Source organism: Quercus robur, chromosome 2 (genome assembly GCF_932294415.1).
Source record: "Quercus robur chromosome 2, dhQueRobu3.1, whole genome shotgun sequence".
Classification (NCBI taxonomy): Eukaryota; Viridiplantae; Streptophyta; class Magnoliopsida; order Fagales; family Fagaceae; genus Quercus; species Quercus robur.
In genome coordinates, this window is record NC_065535.1 from 15,362,564 (window position 1) to 15,381,338 (window position 18,775).

Here is an 18,775-nt window from a genome sequence, read left to right on the forward strand (position 1 = left end):
GGAGTAACTCCTCCTCGGGCTTGATGAATATGGTTCAAAGTATGTAATCCAGCAATTAAAATGACCTTCCAAGAAACTTCAATTATAGGGATGTGCCTCTTGAACATACAAGAAGGAAGGGGACTTAAAAATATTTAAGGGAAAGCTGCCACCACTGCATTAAATGCACTTCAGTTGCTTTTCTAACCGCATTTATGTGGAGAAGATCTTTCAACAGTGCTACCTTGGCTACCGCAACTCACAGAGAACTAGAGAGGGTGTCTGATGGGACAGATACTCAAGTAAAGGTTCGGATGATCAACAGGTGTTGGATGAGGATGGTCCAGAGGAGGATATATAGTGTGAAGGATTCTTCATAAAGAAAGGGATCTGAAAAAGGGAAAAGAGAACACTGTAGTAATCAAAATTATCTCTGTATTTAACTGTGGTCAATATACATAATTATAGCCTCCTCGGGCTGAAAGTCTATTGATATCAATACATCTTGTTTGTGCCTGATTGTCATTTAATTCCATATTAGTCGTTGTTCAATTCGTTAGAGTCTAGTTCTTTGACCCACTCTCTACAAATTTATTGTATTGGGCTCATTGGGCCGAGATCCCATATACTTTGGATTTGGGCCACAAATCGGGACTCTACAGGTGTGCTGATCGTTTAGCTAACTTAGGTAGTTGTCAATCTTTAGATTTCATTTCCTTTTTTTGTTTGCCTGTGGACTTGGTGCCTCTTGTAATGGCTGATTGCCAGGGGATGTTTTTCAACAGGCTTTGTCCTGAGCTGTTGCATTCTCGTTAGTTTTTCTTAATGATAATTCCATTCTACCAAAAAAAAAAAGTTTGTTGTGTGCTTTTGTATTAAAACTTTATTTCCTCTTTCTTATGTTTGTGTATTTGTTTCTAAGAGAGAAAAAACATTAATAAAAATAAGACACATAAAAAGGCCTAACAAAACTTATTCTAATCCTAGAGTTTATTCAATGAGATAAAGATAATCTTCAACTTTCTAGAATTTATTCTAACTCTTACTATAAAAAAAATTGTAGAATATATCAACAAAATGAAACATAACCTATTATAATCCAAGCAAACTTATTTAAATAAATATATATAATAAAAAAATTCTATCTAATCTTACTTATTTGAATCAACCATAACAAAAAAAATTGCCCAGCAAATACTAATATAAACATAGGCATTTTGGTTTTATGCCTTGCCTTCCCCCTGAAACTGAAAGGAGAATCAAATTTGGAGCAATCTAAGGAAATTGGGCAAGTCTACTTTCATCACCGGTCGCCAATCACCATCAAGAATATTGAACAGCAAATCTACTTTCCATGTTTTAACTTTTATCCCAACAAAACCTCATAGTTGGCATAGTTGAATTTTGGTTCTCTATTGACTATTCACTAAGCTTGCAAATATTCCAACTACTAATTGGCTAATAAGTACATATTTTACATGATTGTCTAGTAGCAACAGGTCATTTCATACAACAAAATATTGCCTTGTTAATTGCAGGCAAACATGGTAGTGAACAAAAATGTAGGCAGAGCAACAAATGAGATAATCTCAGGTGCTCCCTCTGGTATCATAATTACCACAGGTCCCAGAACCTCACAATGACTCATGGGTTGGAAGCCTGAGCATAGACAAGCCTGTAGAATTTTACAATGATAAGCTACCTCTTTCTGAGTAATCAAGAAGGTCATAGCTTCATTCTCAAAAAAAAAGGTCATAGCTTGATGTTTAAAGTGGTTTTTAGAGAAAAATGACTTAAAATAAGCCATCCAAAGAAATCCAAGAAGTGAGAATGTCTCGTAAAGCTTCAGCTATAAATGACTTTAACATTCAAGAATATCACAGCCAAGATTCATAATACCCCTTAGTATTAAGATAACTGAGGGAAAAGAAAGAAAAAAGTAATACTTATCTTCTTATAACCCAGAAAATTCCAGAATAGGTCAATCAAAATTTTAAGTACAAATTTGAATACTAAATGGATGAGCAGAATCTGAGCAGCACAGAAATCACACAGCAATTTGAAAGCTAAAGGGATGAGCAGAATCTGAACTTGCCAGTTTAAATTTGACCCAAAATCTGAAGCAGAGAAATCCAATAGAGCACAGAACCAAAAAAAAAAAAATTTGGACCATTTCTCGATTTATGCGTGTCATCCTTGCGCAGGGGCCATGCTAATCTTCTCTGTATCGTTCCAATTTTATCGGATGTCCCCGAAGGGACACTCCTTACTTCTCTCGTTTTCTCTTATAAACATATATAGTTTTGTATAACTAAACGGTGTGGGACTAGTTGGATCCCAACTAGAACAGTCTCTAGTTTTTACCAACGTGGCAAACCACGCCTAACGCGTCCCGTCCGTGGACGAATCTGAACCGTTAGTTTGTGCCTTGTGGGACCTCCTTGTATAATGGAAGTAGTAGATCATCTGAGGAGAAGGTGGATTTCGTAGGTCTCTAGGTTCTAAATTAGAATGATTAGATTACAGACCGCTGATTTGACACAATATTTATCACATATATTTTTATAAACCACACGACGTACAAATATAATGTTGTCTTTCATCAAAATAATAATAATAATAATGTTGTCTTTGAATTGTATTATGGGCTTTCATTTAGGTATGGACTAATGAGTCATGACCCATCTAGTCTAATTCTCGTGTGGACTATCTTTCTACTGCTCTCGAATAATGGACCTTTGGGTTTGTGATACACACATTAATCCGACAGATCGGTGGCCCATTAGACTTGGGTACTCCATCTCCATGCCATCTTCCAAAAATGAACAAGGCCCAGATATAACGAGTAAATGTATATATGTAATTTATTTCAAAAAACAAATTCATGAAAAGATATAATTGATAGATGAAACTGATGGATTCATTTGTACTAATCACAACTTAAAAAAAAAAAAAAAAAAAAAACTGTTTTTGTCCCCAAACTTTTTTAAGATTTTTTTTTTCATTAGTTTAGGGATGAAAATAAAATTTTTACAATAGTTTAAGAACAAAATTTAAAAAAAAAAAACTTATTATATTGAAAATTGATAACTGTAACATTTTTGATTGTTTAAGGACAAAAAAAAAAAAAAATTTAAAAACTTAGGGATGAAAATCGAAATTCATGCAAAGTTTAAGAATAAAAACAATATTTTAGCCTTATTATAAATATGATATAAGACATAGTTTCAATTAACAAACTGATTTGATGAAAAAAGTGATATATATATATATATATATATATATATATATGTATATATATATGAGAGAGAGAGAGAGACATCTTAAATCATATTATAGACAAATTTTATATACACGGTATTACAAGTATGTTATTTTAGGACCAAATTTTTTTAAATATATTTAATTTAATCCTACCTACAATTTTTTGGCTATGTCATAGTAGATTGGTGACCCGTTACCAATAACCCAAAACCCACATTGCATCAAGTTTTGCCTCGAATTTAATGTTTTATAGCCAACATTAAATATTCCAAAATGAGTCATTTTAATAATTTTACTTGAGTTTTTATATAGCAGATTTCATAGAATTTCACAATTTTTTCACAACAAGTTAAGTTGTGAGCATATCATAAATCAAATCAAAGCTCAAAACAATGGTGTTATGAAAATTTTGTAAAATTTTGTTGTATCCTTCCACTTTCTCTTGCTTAATTGCACGACACAAGTTACAAAGATTAAGCTTCTCACCAAAAATATTTTGAAAGATGGGTAAGAATTAATTATTTAAACATGATATAGTGACGATTTGATATGAAATGTTGAGGTCGACTTCAAAATAATTTAATTATAATTTTTTTTTGAGAAACTATATAATTTAATTATATATAATTCTAATGACATATTTTTTATTCAATATATATATATATATATATATATGTCATTATAGGAGACTTGCTGCCCATATTCGAAGTACGACGTCGATTGTAGAAGCTTGCACGATTACCTTTTGCCAAACAAATGCACACGCGTCATATGCCTCAAACCCATTGGTGCAACAAATCAGCTAGCTTACGTTATCTATCGTATCGATTCGGGGCAGCTTCTAATACCTAATTACAATACATACATGATACATGACACACCAATTTCGTTTCATGGTGTTGAATTATCGTTTATTATTAAATCATAGTCTCTCTTCAATAATGTTGTTGAATACAAAAGGTTGACAAAAATGAAAGGACAATAGTAGTGACATTTGGTTCTACCATATTTTTCTATCCAAAAAACCTTGTCAAGTACTGGTCATATTGATTAGTTAAATTTCGATTTTTTTTATTTATAAGTGAGATAATATTATTAATGCAAAGAAGGATCAGGATTCAGGACTCTCTACCATCAAAAGCATACTTTTCTATCTAAATCCCTTGTCAAGTGGTATATATTACTATTTAGCTTAGTATATTTTTATATATTAAATTATAACATTGGACTCATTCAAAATAATAATAATAATAATAATAACAACATTGGACCTGCAGAGAGAGAGAGAGAGATGATACTCTCTGTGTCAAAATTTTGACCTAGGGTAATGCAGGCTTTCCTTGTTTGATATAAACTTTCCATGGGCAGTGCACTTCATGTTGATCAACCCCAGAAATGTGTTGCATGTGTCAGATAAAATAAGAAAAACTGAGTACTTTTTTATTTCAAACATGTTTGAAGTTATCTTATTCTACCTTAATGGGCTTTTTTGTGTTATACTTTGTTTTATTCTAGTTTCATTGGTTTTTTTGAAATATATTTACATAGTTTTCCTTTCAAAGAAAAACTAATATGATATTATGAAAAGAAAAGAAAAAGTAGAATTTATTTAATTTTGCTAGCTAGGCACCTTTCTCAATCATCTAACAGCTTTTTTCATAAGAAAAAATATATATCATATAGGAAACTGGATAAAGTTAAGCATATCACACGTGAGTTAACTTTCGAAACAATTAAAGGATATAATCCCTTTCGTGAAATAGGCATAAAGTTTTATTTGGAATGAAACCTTGTGTGCAGTGCAAGGAGAATTTGAGAAACCTTTTGCTTAGGTCTAAGAGAGAATGTGCGAAGCTAAAAAGCTGTAAAGCCATGACCCACGCAGCTCTCACCTTCCCTGATCGCTTGCTTGCTGCGTATTTGATGTGATTTTGTCCAACACACTTGACTCTACTCTCGTTTTATAGCACAAAATCCGGTTTATAATTCTGTATTGAGAATCAAGATTTAATAAATAACTATATATTTCTCATTTTCTCATGGCCATATAGTGTTCATTATTATTTTTGTTATTGTTAATAATAATTTCTTGTACGTAAAGAATATATATTTTTCCTATCAAGAACTCTGTAGTCTAACTAGTTAATGAAAATATTCAATATTTATATCTCTCATTTCCCAACTATTGAATTATAAAAACAAAAAAAGAAAACTATCTTTTTCCTGGATAAATTGCTCAATACTTTCTTCAATAAAGTGTCTTAGTTTTTGTAAAAGTGACTTTGCTTCTTAAAACCTTTTCCTCTCATTTCCTATCCTCTTAGTTGAACTCTAAATTAATTAACCTCATGCTTTATAGGGAGAAATATATTGTCCAATTGCAAAACTAATTGAAATCCTCATTATCTGGCAGACTAGTTTTCTTATGAACCTTTATGATGATCTTGATTTATATATTTTTAGGTTAAAAATTTTCAAATTGATACATCAAAAAGTTCATAAATAATTGAAATCCTCAATAAACTTATGTTAAATTTAAATATTTTATAAAATAGATAATTATTGTATATCACTAAATCTTAAAAATTATTGTATCATCACTAAAAAAATATAATTTTTATTTTATATTATTGAAGTGATACCAAACACAAAATAAAATTAATAGTATATTTAACATTTTCTTTATAATATTCACTTATTAGTCTGTTATATACTTATATTTACTCATTTGATATCTTTTTTTTTAGAGAGTTTCAACCTATGACATCCGCTCCTGATGATTGTTCTTTCTCATCAGACCAAGACACCAATCAGTTTTTGGTGTAGGCGGGAATTGAACCCTAGATCTCTTATTCAACCATCAGAAACTTTACCAGTTGAGCTAACTGGAACCCACTACTCGTTTGATATCATTGTCACAAGAGATGCATACTTTTTCTCCTATCATTTTGGCGTTGTACAAGTCTACAAAAGGGAATATTACCAAAGGGATGGATCGATGCTATTAAAAGAAATTTAATAGCAAGACTTTATTTTATAATTTTTGGAGAAGAAAGTTAATAACAGGACTCTTTTTTAGGAGTTTCAACATATTAAAAGACTTTATCAGTTGAGCTAACTAAAATCCATAATTAATAGCCGGACTTGATATTATTAATTAGTTACTCCAGAATAGGCAATAATTATAATGCCAAATGCGTAAATGCCATCGAACCATTTACGAACTGCAATAGGGCTTACATCACCTAGTAGCATTTTCATATTAATTTAATATTTAGTTTAATATTTTATATAATGAATTATTCAATTTAATAAAAAAAATTTTAAATATTCATAATTTGATAGTTTGAGGGGATGTTTGAACCCTAAATATTTTCATTAGAAACATTAAAAAGTAAAAGTGCCAACGAGCTGAGTTAAGACTCTTGACAATTAATAACATTTTTTAACATACATAATAACAATTTTTTTTTCTATAATAACACACATATGATGAATCAAGCCAAAATAAAAAGTGCATATATTGAAGATATTAAATTTATCAAGGTTCTGTATCAAAAAAAAAAAAAAAATCAATGTTCTAATAAAAAAATTACTAAATTATTCATGCCAGTATGCCACAATATATTTTAGTTCTTTTTTCTTGGTGAATACATTAGATATATGCATTGGTGAGCAGTGATCGTCAAATTGAAGTGGATTTTACTTTAAGTTAGCTCAACAGACCAATTATAAATAATCATAAATAGTTATTAAAAATATTTTTTTATAAGCTGTTATAATAAGCTATTAATTAAGTTAAATAATATCTTCTAAAAAAAAAAAGGTTTGATAATAGAGTAAGCCAAATTAACTTTATTTTGTTGCTCTTGTTAACAACAACAAAAAAAAAAAAAAAAAAAAAAAAACAAATTAATAAGTAACAGGGTACGTGCGTAATTTGATTGTGACGCATCTTCAATGCTAATCTATTATTTATATTAATGATTAATCACACATAATATTACTCGTAAAAAAATTCATATATAATATAAATAATTTAGTTTCTTTTCCCCCCTTGTGGGTTTAGGTGTTCTAAGAACTAAGAGCAAATTGGTAATTGACTAATTGTCAATTTGTCATATACTATTTTGGTAAATAATATAATATGGTTTTTTTTTTCTTCAATAAACAGGTAAATAATATGGTGGCATGGGTGTATTTTATTGGGGTTTGGTTTACTTACCGTACTTTTTTAACTGGAATTTTCTTTGGTTTAATTGAGAAACTGTCATATCACCCACTAACTAAATAAAATGTGGTGATTAAAACTCACTACCACTTGCTATTATGTATTTAAAATAAAAGGAGTCCTTCAATTAAAAAAATACTGGAGGTAAGTCAAACCTATTTCATTGATTTATGTTAAGAATTAAGTGGACTTTATTGTTTATAGCCATCAAGATCCTTTCCATTTCAAAAACATATAAAGATTCAAATGCATTATAAATTGGGCAAGCTATAGTTTAATCTCATTCTCAAGGTCCCCCTTAGGAGTTATTAATTTCTTCTTTTTAAAGATAAAACTAGGCAGTAACTTGTGTAATGTATGAGAATATTTAATAAAATATGGTTTTTATCTCTCTTTTTTAATTTTTGTCTAAATTCAAAATTTTATGATTATTATTGTGGGGGCCAATTAATCAATAATTATTAAAACCGTGTTAACTGGGCCTGTGGCCCATCCGAGGACGTTAAACTATCTGAGGAGGCCCACATAAGGTTATAAGGGGAACCAAATGAAAAGAGGAGTAGATATCACATGAGATGGGTCCAGTATTCGTCCGAGGACAAAATCCTTCTCGGCAATATGTGTCCGAGGACGACCTGAACGTCGTATTGTCACAAACACACTTGGAAGTTGCATTACCACTAAAGGTGGGACATGAGGCCAAGGGTAAGAAAGAAAAGATAAACAAATATCTTTAACAACTGCTGCCTCCGCATTAATTGCCTCTCAACCAACTTTCTGGCCTCATTAATGTGGAGGTGATGCCTGAACAGTAATGAAGCAGTCTTACAGCTGCTGGTTGAAGGTTCCAAGAAGTGTTGGATGGGACAGGAAGGGATCCTTCGAATCCAACCTACACGTGTGTGGTGAAGATGACACCAAGAGGGCAGTATATAATATGGAAGAATGCATTGAAAGAAGGGATCAGAACTTCTAAACAAGTGATGCTTAGAAGAAAATCTTATGAAATAAAGAACTTAGCTTGTTTCAAGGATAAATTGATCGTAATATTTGTGTTAATCCATCTAGAAACGTTAAGTTTAATCGTTTTTCTTCTAAAGTTAATCTAGTTCTTTTATATCTACGCTCTACAAATTTATTGTTTAGGCCTTTACCGTTCGAACCCAATACGAGTTTGGGATCGTTACAAATTGAGTCCTTACAATTATAATTATTAATAATCATTGTGGGGCCAGAGAGTTTGTGACCCTAGCCCATTTCAGGTTAAGGCCCAAGGCCTGCGCCAAGGAGATACAGGGCCGAGGATGTACCATGAGAGCCGTGGACGTCCTAAGGAAATGGCCGAGGACGAGCTCCTACACGGCATGCCATAAATGCCCCTAAAAGGAAAAGTGATCACAGTGCGGGAACAGCACAAGTGAAAGGCTGCCAGTACTGCAATAAAGCATTCTGTACCTGACAGAGCCATGCTCTTCAACTTTTACAACCACCCCCAACCACTTTAGGTATGGGCTGATGGGACAAGTATCAGTCTTGGAAAGTCGATCCTACACGTGGACGAAGGATAGGGAATACAGGCTAATATAAAAAGAGGGACAAGCAATCCGGAAGAGGTGGCTGGGAAAATAGGCCAGGAACTAGAGCCTTCCAGCCCGCCTCCAAGAGAAAGACTCCTCGAGCGAATGCGATTTAATTCTGTATAAACACCATGACAAACCACCATCTGGTGACCAATGCCTAGCCTTCCAAACCCACGCTCTACAAATGATATTGTTTGGGCCTTTTTACGTGCGAACCCAATATCTTTTTGGGTCGATACAAATCATGCCCTTACAATCATTTATTATGATTTTTTTTATGTGTTGATATGGTAAGATTATAATGGGTGGTCTAATTATAGATAAAATTTAAAATCATACAAAATATATATATTAGAAGAAACGGACGCCATAAGTTGAAACTATATATATATATATATATATGTATATATATAAAATGATGTATATAATTGTGAGGTCAAATTACTTCATTTTTATACAATTACATAGCTACTTATTATTAAGCATTTCTATATTGACCTATATATCCTACCTAAAAAAGTTATATAAATATGAAATTTGATAATAATGGTATTTATTATAATTGTGTATATATACAAAACTATTAAATATATAATTATGATAATCATTAATAAACATTTATTATGATTGAGTTTGAATATAAAACTGTATGGACTAGATTTAAGTCCTAAGCCCAAAAGTTAGAAGGATCTAGGCCCAAAGAGTCCAATACAATGAATTTGTAAAAAGTGGGTTGAAAAACTTAGGCTATAATGAGCTAGGTAGCAATTATAGTGGATCTAAATGACAATAAGGTAAAGATAGACTGGTTTTCTCTAAAGAAAATGGTTCTTGGCACAGTCCGAGAAGATCAGTTCTTATATATATATATATATATATTTCTTGAAGTTGATTATAAGTACAGCTCTTATTACTACAATATTTTTTTTTCCTGATCTCTTTGTCTCAGGGCCTCCCTTCTATTTTATATTATCTTTTTCCTTTCATCTCTGCCCTCCATATGTAAATTAGATTGTTGATATTGATCCTTGTCACATCAACACTTTCCTACCACCGCATTAAATACTCTGTAGTTAACTCTCTGGCCGCATTAATGTGGAAGTGATGTCTGAACAGTGATGTTCAGCCTTACAGCTACACCCCGAGACTTTAGGAAGGTGCTGATGGGACAAGAATCAAAACTAGCAACTTGGTCTACATGTGGAGGGTGGAGATGAAAGAAAGAGGATAGTATAAAAGAGAAAGAAGGCCCTGAGGGAGGGGGGATCGGAGAATTAAGAGAAAATCACTGTAACAATAAGAACTGGACTTGTAATCAAATCCAAAAGAAATATATACAAGAACTAAACTGCTTGGATTGTGCCGAAGACGATTTTCTTTGGGTAAAACTAGTTTTTCTTTACTTTCTCGTTATCTGGATTCACTATAATTGTTATTCAACTCATTAAAGCCCAGTTTTCCAACCTACTCTCTACGTATTCATTGTATTGGACTCTTTGGGCCTAGATCCTATTACCTTTTGGGCTTATGAACCAAATTTGGCCTTACAATAATCATTAATAGATATTTATTATGATTGATAGTTTAAATATATAAAATAATTTAAGTTTAATTAATGAATAAATATTAGAATATTATTTTTTATGCAAAATATATATTAGAATATTGATGTGTAAAATTGTGAGGATATAAAAGCTTATGTGACAAAATATTATGAGTTCAACAAAAACTATAGAGTAAAATTTAAATTCAATAAAAATATAAATTAGAATAAATACATGTAAAATTGAGAGGTTTCCAAATTTTATATAGCCAAAAAACACGAGATCAACCAAAAGTGAAGCGTGTGTTTTTTAAATCATAGTAGACTACAATAATGAAGAAATATGGTCCAATTAGATTCCTCTATTCTCCTCCAAAAAAAAAAAAAAAAAAATGTAGTTCCCTCTATCTTCTAAAATTGTTAGAAGATAGAATCTTATTTCCTCTCTTCTGTATTTTTGTTTCTTAAAAAAGAGAAAAAGAAAAAGTAGTGCCCTTTACATTGATATTTATTTAAACAATCAAGTTTTTGAACATTTAAAATGAACACAGAGATGGTAAATACTCCCTTTTACTAAGTACATGAAAGGAAGCAAATCAAGATTGAGATATGTCCTCTAAAGAGTCACTTTAAACGTGCAATGATCATTTATCTCTTGAATAGTTAGATAAAATGGAAAGTTTTTTATTTTATTTTTTTCCTTTGATTTTAAACCAAGGATGTCAATACCGTACCGGAGGCCGTATCGGTTTGGCCACCAGTACGATATATTTCGGATACCAGTCAATACCGGTGTACCGTTTCAGGTTTACCACTATTTTTTATATTTATAAATATATATATATATATATTATAATAAATATAAAAGTTTACCATAAAACATTTCCTCAATTCAGAACTAATTATTCATGGTTTTAAACTTTAGTATCAATTAAAAGGGAAAAAAATAAAAAAATAAAATTGAAAGCTTAAAAGTTACTATTGCATACTAAGAAAACAAATAATACTAATAAGTTAATGCAAATAAGTTACCATTCTTTCCTAACAAAAATTCAAAAATTACAAAACTTAAAAAAAAAAAAAAAAACTTTTTTCTGTACCGGCCGGTACACCCGGTACCAGCCGGTATTGCCCGAAATTGGCCGGTACGGCCGGTATTTTTTCCGGTACGAAACAGGGGGGTTGAGCGTATCGGATTACTGGCCGGTACGGTATATTCCGGCCGGTACGGTACGGAATTGACAACATTGCTTTAAACAACAAATAAGGAAAGGTGTTCTATTATGATTTTTGAGTCTTATTGATTTTTTTTTTTTAGTGACTTTTAGAATATTTGAAAGGATGAGAGAGAGGATAAATTATAGTTGTTTTTATTGAACATATCAAGAAGTAGTGAAGAACTAATTGCACAATAATAATAATTGTAAGGACACAATTTGGCTCCCAAACCCAAAGGATGGTTGAACTTAGGCCCAATACAATGAATTTGTAAAGAGTGGGTTAGAAAACTGGGCTTTAATGAGTTAGACAACAAGTAAGGTGGATCCAGATGATAAGAAAATGAAGATAAACTGGTTTAATCTAAAGAAAATCATCATCAGCACAATCCGAGGAGATCAGTTCATATATATTTCTTCTCAAATTTGATTACAAGTTCAACTCTTGATTGCTACAATGTTTTTCTCTCAATTTCTCAATCTCTTTCCTTCAGGATCTTCTTTTTGTTTTATACTCTCTTCCTTTCTTCGTCTCTACCCTCCACGTGTAGAGTAGATGACTGGTGTTGATCTTTGTCCCATCAGCACCTTCCTAAAATCTCTAGTAGTAGTTGTAAGGCTAAAAATTACTATTCAGGTATCACTTTTTCATTAATGTGGCCAGAGAGTTAACTATAGAGTATTCAATGCGGTGGTAGCAGCTTTCTCTTTAGATATTTTAGGATTTTCCCATATCCCGCACTTCTGTGATACTTATCTGTATCAATAGAATCTCTTGGAACGTTGCCCTAGATGACAGACCACCCCTTCAGACCTCGGCTTTGCTCAATCGAGGAGGCATTCATCCTCGGACCACCCTCATGGACCCTAATGATCAAAACTAATCTCTTCACTTACTAACATGGACTCTCGTGATAATATTCACCCCTCCTCGGACTACTTTATGTTCTCGGATTGGACCCCCGACCCAATATATACATAGAAATATATATATATTGCTGGGCCTAACGCCCCTACAATAATAATAATTATTTTTAGAAACCGAAAATGTTATTGAAGAACGAATATAATAGCTATTAAAAATTATCATTAAACGAGATTGGATTAATTTTTTTTTAGAGAATATTATTGAATGAAAGGGTTAACCTAACGTCTTTGTTTTTATTTTTCAAGTCCTAAAATAAATTCTTATGTCTATTATAATATCATGTTCAATTTAGGACACTACCCACCCATAAAAAAAGGCAAATAACCAATTGAACCTACGTCAACCAAAAAAAAAAAAAAAGGTTAAATCTAGATGGATATTCTACACATGTTAGAATTGAATCTGTTAAGCACCCAGAGCCCACGGATACCAGTTACCATCAAATTAGAAAAAGGAACAATACTAAAGCAAAAAGAGTATTTCTAATACCACCCAAAAAAAAAGAAACTCATCATTTTTATTAATAGACTGTAATTAGCTGTTTGTCACTTCTACATATACTCATAACTTTTTTATTCACCGATCACAATCAGCCGCATTGAATTGCCACAAAAATTCAGGATTTTTGTGCGGTACTAATTATTTTTGGAAAAACAAAACCCTTTACTACATACAAGTATAGGGTTATTGTGAGTTGTGACACAAGCACAAACACTTCCCCTCTCGAACTCTTCTTTATATATATAATATACCAATAATAAAGCCTTCCTTTTCCTACAAACAAACCCAGATCAAAAGTAGTAGAACTACTTCAGTATTAAAAACAAGCCTAAACGCCGAGATGTTCTCTTTAAAGAGAAGTTTCCAATCAACAGAAAACACAAATTTTTGTGTAACCCACCTCCCAATCTTTCCATATAAATCCAATCCCAATTTTGATACTCCCACCACCGCTTTGTATTTCAATTTTTTTTTCTCTCTCCAAGAAAAAATGCGGCGGAGGGTCCGTACGGCTTTCCTATTCGCTCTGCTCGTCGTTTTGCTCTTCACATTCGTTTCTGTCTATCTCGCTCGAAACTCTATTACCAAGAAACACGTTCTTAATTCCACGTCGGATCTCCGGACCCGATCCAAGGACCCGGGTTTTCCCAACCTCGCGATCCGAGATGATCATGAAAAGCTCGGCGGCCAGCTCCGGACTCGCCGCGTGTCCTCCATCGGAAACTCCGTCGCCACCGTAGCGATTCTTTTTCCGGATTGGGAGGTGTTCGTGATTGTTTCTCCGGGGGCGGCATTACCGACTCCGGATTCCGGCGACGCGGAGTACGAGTGTCTGTTCGCGAACGGAGCCAAGTCGCCGGCGAATTTTTCCGGCGAGTTGGCGTTCCCGAATCGAACCACGTTCAAATGCGTTTTGCCTGACAGCCTTCATAGCCGCCGGCCGTTTATTCAGCCGGCTCTGATAAGATCGTCGGAGACTGACGCGTGGCCGGAAAATAAACAGGTTTCGTCGGAACTCATCAGGTGGACTACCATTGCGTACGAGTCCTTTTCGACTGAGAACGACGTCGTTCTATTCGTCAAAGGCATAAACCGTCAGTTAGCGAACAAGCCTCCAAGAGAGTTCAACTGCGTATTCAGCGACGACGGAGAAAAAAACGCCGCCGTTAGAACCGCCGTCACCAGCTCCAACCAAGAAGTATTCAGATGCCACCACCCGAAATTAACGGCTGCCGTTACCTCCGAGCGAATCAAAATCTCCCTCGAAATCGTTCCTAAAAACACGGTAGTCCCCTCGGTAGCGTACTACACGCCGCGGCGGCGCACGCTAGCGAGCCAGGAGCCGAGGTCGCTACTGTGCGCATGTACAATGGTTTACAACGTGGCGAAGTTTTTACGAGAGTGGGTAATGTACCACTCGAGAATTGGAGTCGAAAAGTTCATATTGTACGATAACGGTAGCGACGATGAATTGGGTAAGGTTGTTGAGGAGCTCAACCATGAGGGTTTTAACGTTACGACGTTGTTTTGGATTTGGCCTAAGACTCAAGAGGCTGGGTTCTCCCACGCTGCTCTCTACGCTAACCAATCGTGCACTTGGATGATGTACGTTGATGTTGATGAATTTGTTTTCAGTCCCACGTGGCACAGACCCAGTTCATCAAAACTTCTTACCTCACTCTTGCCAACATCAAAGCGTTCGATTGGGCAACTTCAAATTAGATGCAACGAGTTTGGACCGTCGAATCAGACATCGCATCCGGTCGAGGGTGTCACACAAGGGTACACGTGTCGAAGAAAGGTTCACGAAAGACACAAGTCTATTGTGTTACTTGATGCAGTTGATTCGTCTTTGGAGAATGCGATACACCATTTTGAAGTGAAGAAGAGTTTTTTTCGCTCTATACATGTGAGCATGGAGGATGTGGTGGTGAATCATTATAAGTACCAAGCTTGGTCCGAGTTTCGAACCAAGTTTCGGAGGCGGGTCTCGGCTAATGTGGTGGATTGGAAACGGGCAGTGAACCCCACGTCCAAGGATAGGACCCCGGGATTAGGGTTCGAGCCGATTGAGCCGGAAGGTTGGGCCCAGAAGTTTTGTGAGGTTAGGGATGATCGGTTGAAGTTGTTGACACAAGATTGGTTCGGGTCTAACACGTCTCATGGGTACCAAATGGCGTGGCAAAGATGAATATTTCAAGGTTTCACCTTTAAACCCTAACGAAGATTTTTTTTTTTTATTACTTAGGGTTTTACGTGTGAAACTTTTCTATTGGGTTCATTTGGTGACTTAGAATTGTAGACAGAGGCTGTATGTATGTACATTAAAGAGTTAGTTTTTTTTTCTAGTTTGTGATTTGTTTTTATTTTTAATTGCTTTATAGGTTAGTAAAGAAGGAATTTGTTTTGTTATATGGTGTTGTTTTTGTTTTTGTTTTTAAAATCAACACTTCTTTCGTTGAATGGTTATGATATTCTCTCCTTTTTAGTTGCGAAATAGAACGGATATGCTTCATTTGATTGTCTTGTGTTTTGAATAAACAAAGAAATTACTTGTTTGTTACGTATATTCAGCCACAACTTGATGAGAATTAAAACACAGGAAAATTTGGAGAGATATGTGCTGACTTTTCGTGCTTCTAAAACAAAAAGGGATTGGCACGGAGAGAAAATAGTATCTTTCTGGGAGGAAAAAAAAAAAAAACCAAAATTGTAGTGTATAACTGGGTACACATTTATTTGAGCGTAAAGCTTGGGTCCAGTGTGACATGGGTTTATTTTTTATCACATGTCATCATTCAAATTGGTTTAATATATTGGATGTAATGGACTCAAGTCAAGTCCTATATTTGAAAATTTATAATTAGGTACTTCGAGTGTATCCAAACTGGGTTTAGCTTCTAAAAAAAAAAAAAATACTCTATATATAATGCTTGTTCTATTAATAGTATCAAACCTCAAAACTAATAGTCTTGACTCGATATGCTAAATTCTCTACTAAAGAAGATATTCTTAAAAAAAGTAACAATCTGAAAAATTATAGATGGAATACCTAATAACTACTTCATAAGCTAGTTCTATTGATAGGGTCAAGAAGATATTCTTAAAAATGTAACAAGTATGCATTTATTGGTTTAGCCTATCATTGCAGGAGCTTCACTGGGAATTAATATGCATGTATTGGTTAGCCTTTCTACCGAATCGATGTTATCTGCTATATAGTTCACTGCTTTTGGTTTGAACGGACAAGTATCATGTTTTAAGGAAAGACTATTGTAGGAGCGTTGCCCTTAGTTCTCTGGATTAAGACACTAAGCAAAACACGTGTTGCAGTGATATGGGTTGGTGTTGATCCACAAAGGGAAGTTTGGACAAGAACACGTAAAAATACCAAAATCTCTTTTATTAGTTTTAGTCTCATATGTTACATGCCCCCTCTTTGAGTCTTCTTTCCTTCCTTTTATATGAGTCATTTTCCTCTTCTTCATCCTTTGTCCCAGTCCACCTAGATTACCGAACGTTCACTTGGACAATTGCTAATCTTATATATCCCTCTTCTTTTGCAGGCTTTTCGTCATGAACAGAGACTTTTAGGGCTTCTCCTACTATTCAGGCTTGTCCTTTTACATTGAATACGGTGATATTAGGTAGGTGACCTATATCGATGCGGAGTTAGTTATGGAATCACCAAGAACCTCTAGAAGATTACCTTGGGGAAGTTTGGTCTTTCTGCAACTTATCTCGGTAACTCAAATATACCTCAGAGGTGATCTCGGCGTGCTGCCTAGGTGGATGTTGGGCCTAATCGAAGATCCGAGGTTTTATGTTGATTGAGAAGTGGGCTGGCCATCACGAGACTTATCCCCATTGCTTGGTTTGATACTCCAGTTGGGCCCAGTGTTTACATTTATTATAATTAGGCCCAATACTTGTTTAGCATTCTCCCCACTACAACCATAATAAGAAAGTTCCATCTCAATGAATCCTGCAACTGCAATTGCAAATATCATATAAGTAGCAGTTCAATGTAATCTATGAATTATATATATTTCCAAATTAAGTTCCTTCTTATACAAAATAAAGCAGAATTGGCATAAAAATGTGAAAAAAAGGACAAGCTAGCATTTGACCAATGAATTGCTTAACCACTAATCCAAAAAAGGACCATCCAGAGCTAAAAACACGTTTTCAATACTTGACTAAGCACCATTCCCAGAGTTGTGGAGTAGTGGAAAGACATAGGTGCATGAATCTAAGAGTCTTTCTAACATCAGTCTTTAACTTTTATTTTTTATTTTTTATGTATAGCTTTTTAAGATTATACTTTCTTTTTTCACTTTTTCTCATTTTTATAAAGTATAAGTATATTTTAGTATACTTTCAACAAAAACTAGAAAAAGATTCCCAAATGGACACTAAATGTCTAATAGCTGTGAAAACAAGGATTCCGAAAATTGGATATGAACATTATAAGGGTCAACCCAATCAAAAAATAAACTGTGATCAATTGCAATGTGCTAACGCAAGGATTATCAATGTAGTAGCTAGCCATTCATCATGAGTTCTGTAATATCTGACCAACCACGAATATATGTTGTGAGAGACAGAACATGATGATGTACAAGAACCCTTTGTTTTAATTGATCCAGATATTGCATGTAAGGTTTGAAGCCCGTGCGTGTCGCCTACTTCTTTATCTTCTTGCTTAATCAATTGATCACATTCATTGGCTTTCAATTCCTTCTCTACATAAGAGTTCCCAATCTCTCTGGTTTATGTTCCTCATCTATGGGTGAAACTAACAAGAAGCTCTTTTCTCGCGCCTATTAAGTATTAACAACCGATGATAAGGAGCTTCTTGTAGGATCGGCCTATCTTCCTCAAAATCAAACTAACACAAAATTTCAGGACCTTGTTAATATGCGCAAGAAAGGTCCTTTCTCTCATACAGACACGGTTGATGTCAGATACAGAAATCTTACAAGAAGCTCATTATCATCGGTTGTTAAGAGGCGCAAGAAAGGCCCTTTCATCTTCACATAGATAGCAGTTTGTACAAATTAAAAGCAAGTATGCCAATAACAGAAACCAATTCGGCATTAAGTTCAAACTGTTTAGAAATATAAGCAATGCCAACTTTCGTTAACCATAATTTTCTGTGTCACACATTAATTAGAAAATAATAGCAAAAATAATGAGGAGGATGATGAGAATGGTGGTGACAATAGTTCTGTATGGGATACGAGTGAATCATAGAGAACAGAAGAAAAGAGCAAGCATACCGAAAAGGTTAAACAACTGACTGATCATAAAATTGTGAGAGAATCTCAATATATTAATATTCCTAGCAGCTAGATGAGATTGTGTGTGGCAATTCATTCAGGTTTATTATATATGTATTTGTTCGCGCTCACCCTTTGCGTGATCTTGGTGCTGTATAGCATTGAAATAAAGAAAGGCGACAACAAAAGAATGAGCCCTAAAAAATGGAACTTATGTTTTCATGCATCACTTACGTCTCTCTTCTCCTTT

The 18,775-nt window shown here is 33.9% G+C and overlaps 1 protein-coding gene and 1 non-coding gene across 2 annotated transcripts; one reads left to right on the forward strand and one right to left on the reverse strand.

The window, feature by feature from the left end:
* Positions 1–2,137: 2,137 nt before the first annotated feature.
* LOC126716267 (U6 spliceosomal RNA) lies at positions 2,138–2,240 on the reverse strand. Its single transcript, XR_007652074.1, has one exon. It is a non-coding gene; the product is annotated as a U6 spliceosomal RNA (small nuclear RNA).
* Positions 2,241–13,349: 11,109 nt separating this feature from the next.
* On the forward strand, positions 13,350–17,303 carry LOC126712572 (glycosyltransferase family 92 protein At1g27200). The gene is made up of 2 exons (XM_050411948.1): positions 13,350–15,444; positions 16,810–17,303. The coding sequence occupies exon 1, from the start codon at positions 13,584–13,586 to the stop codon at positions 15,432–15,434; it is 1,851 nt and encodes a 616-aa protein (XP_050267905.1). The 5' UTR covers positions 13,350–13,583; the 3' UTR covers positions 15,435–15,444; positions 16,810–17,303.
* The last annotated feature ends 1,472 nt before the right edge of the window (positions 17,304–18,775 follow it).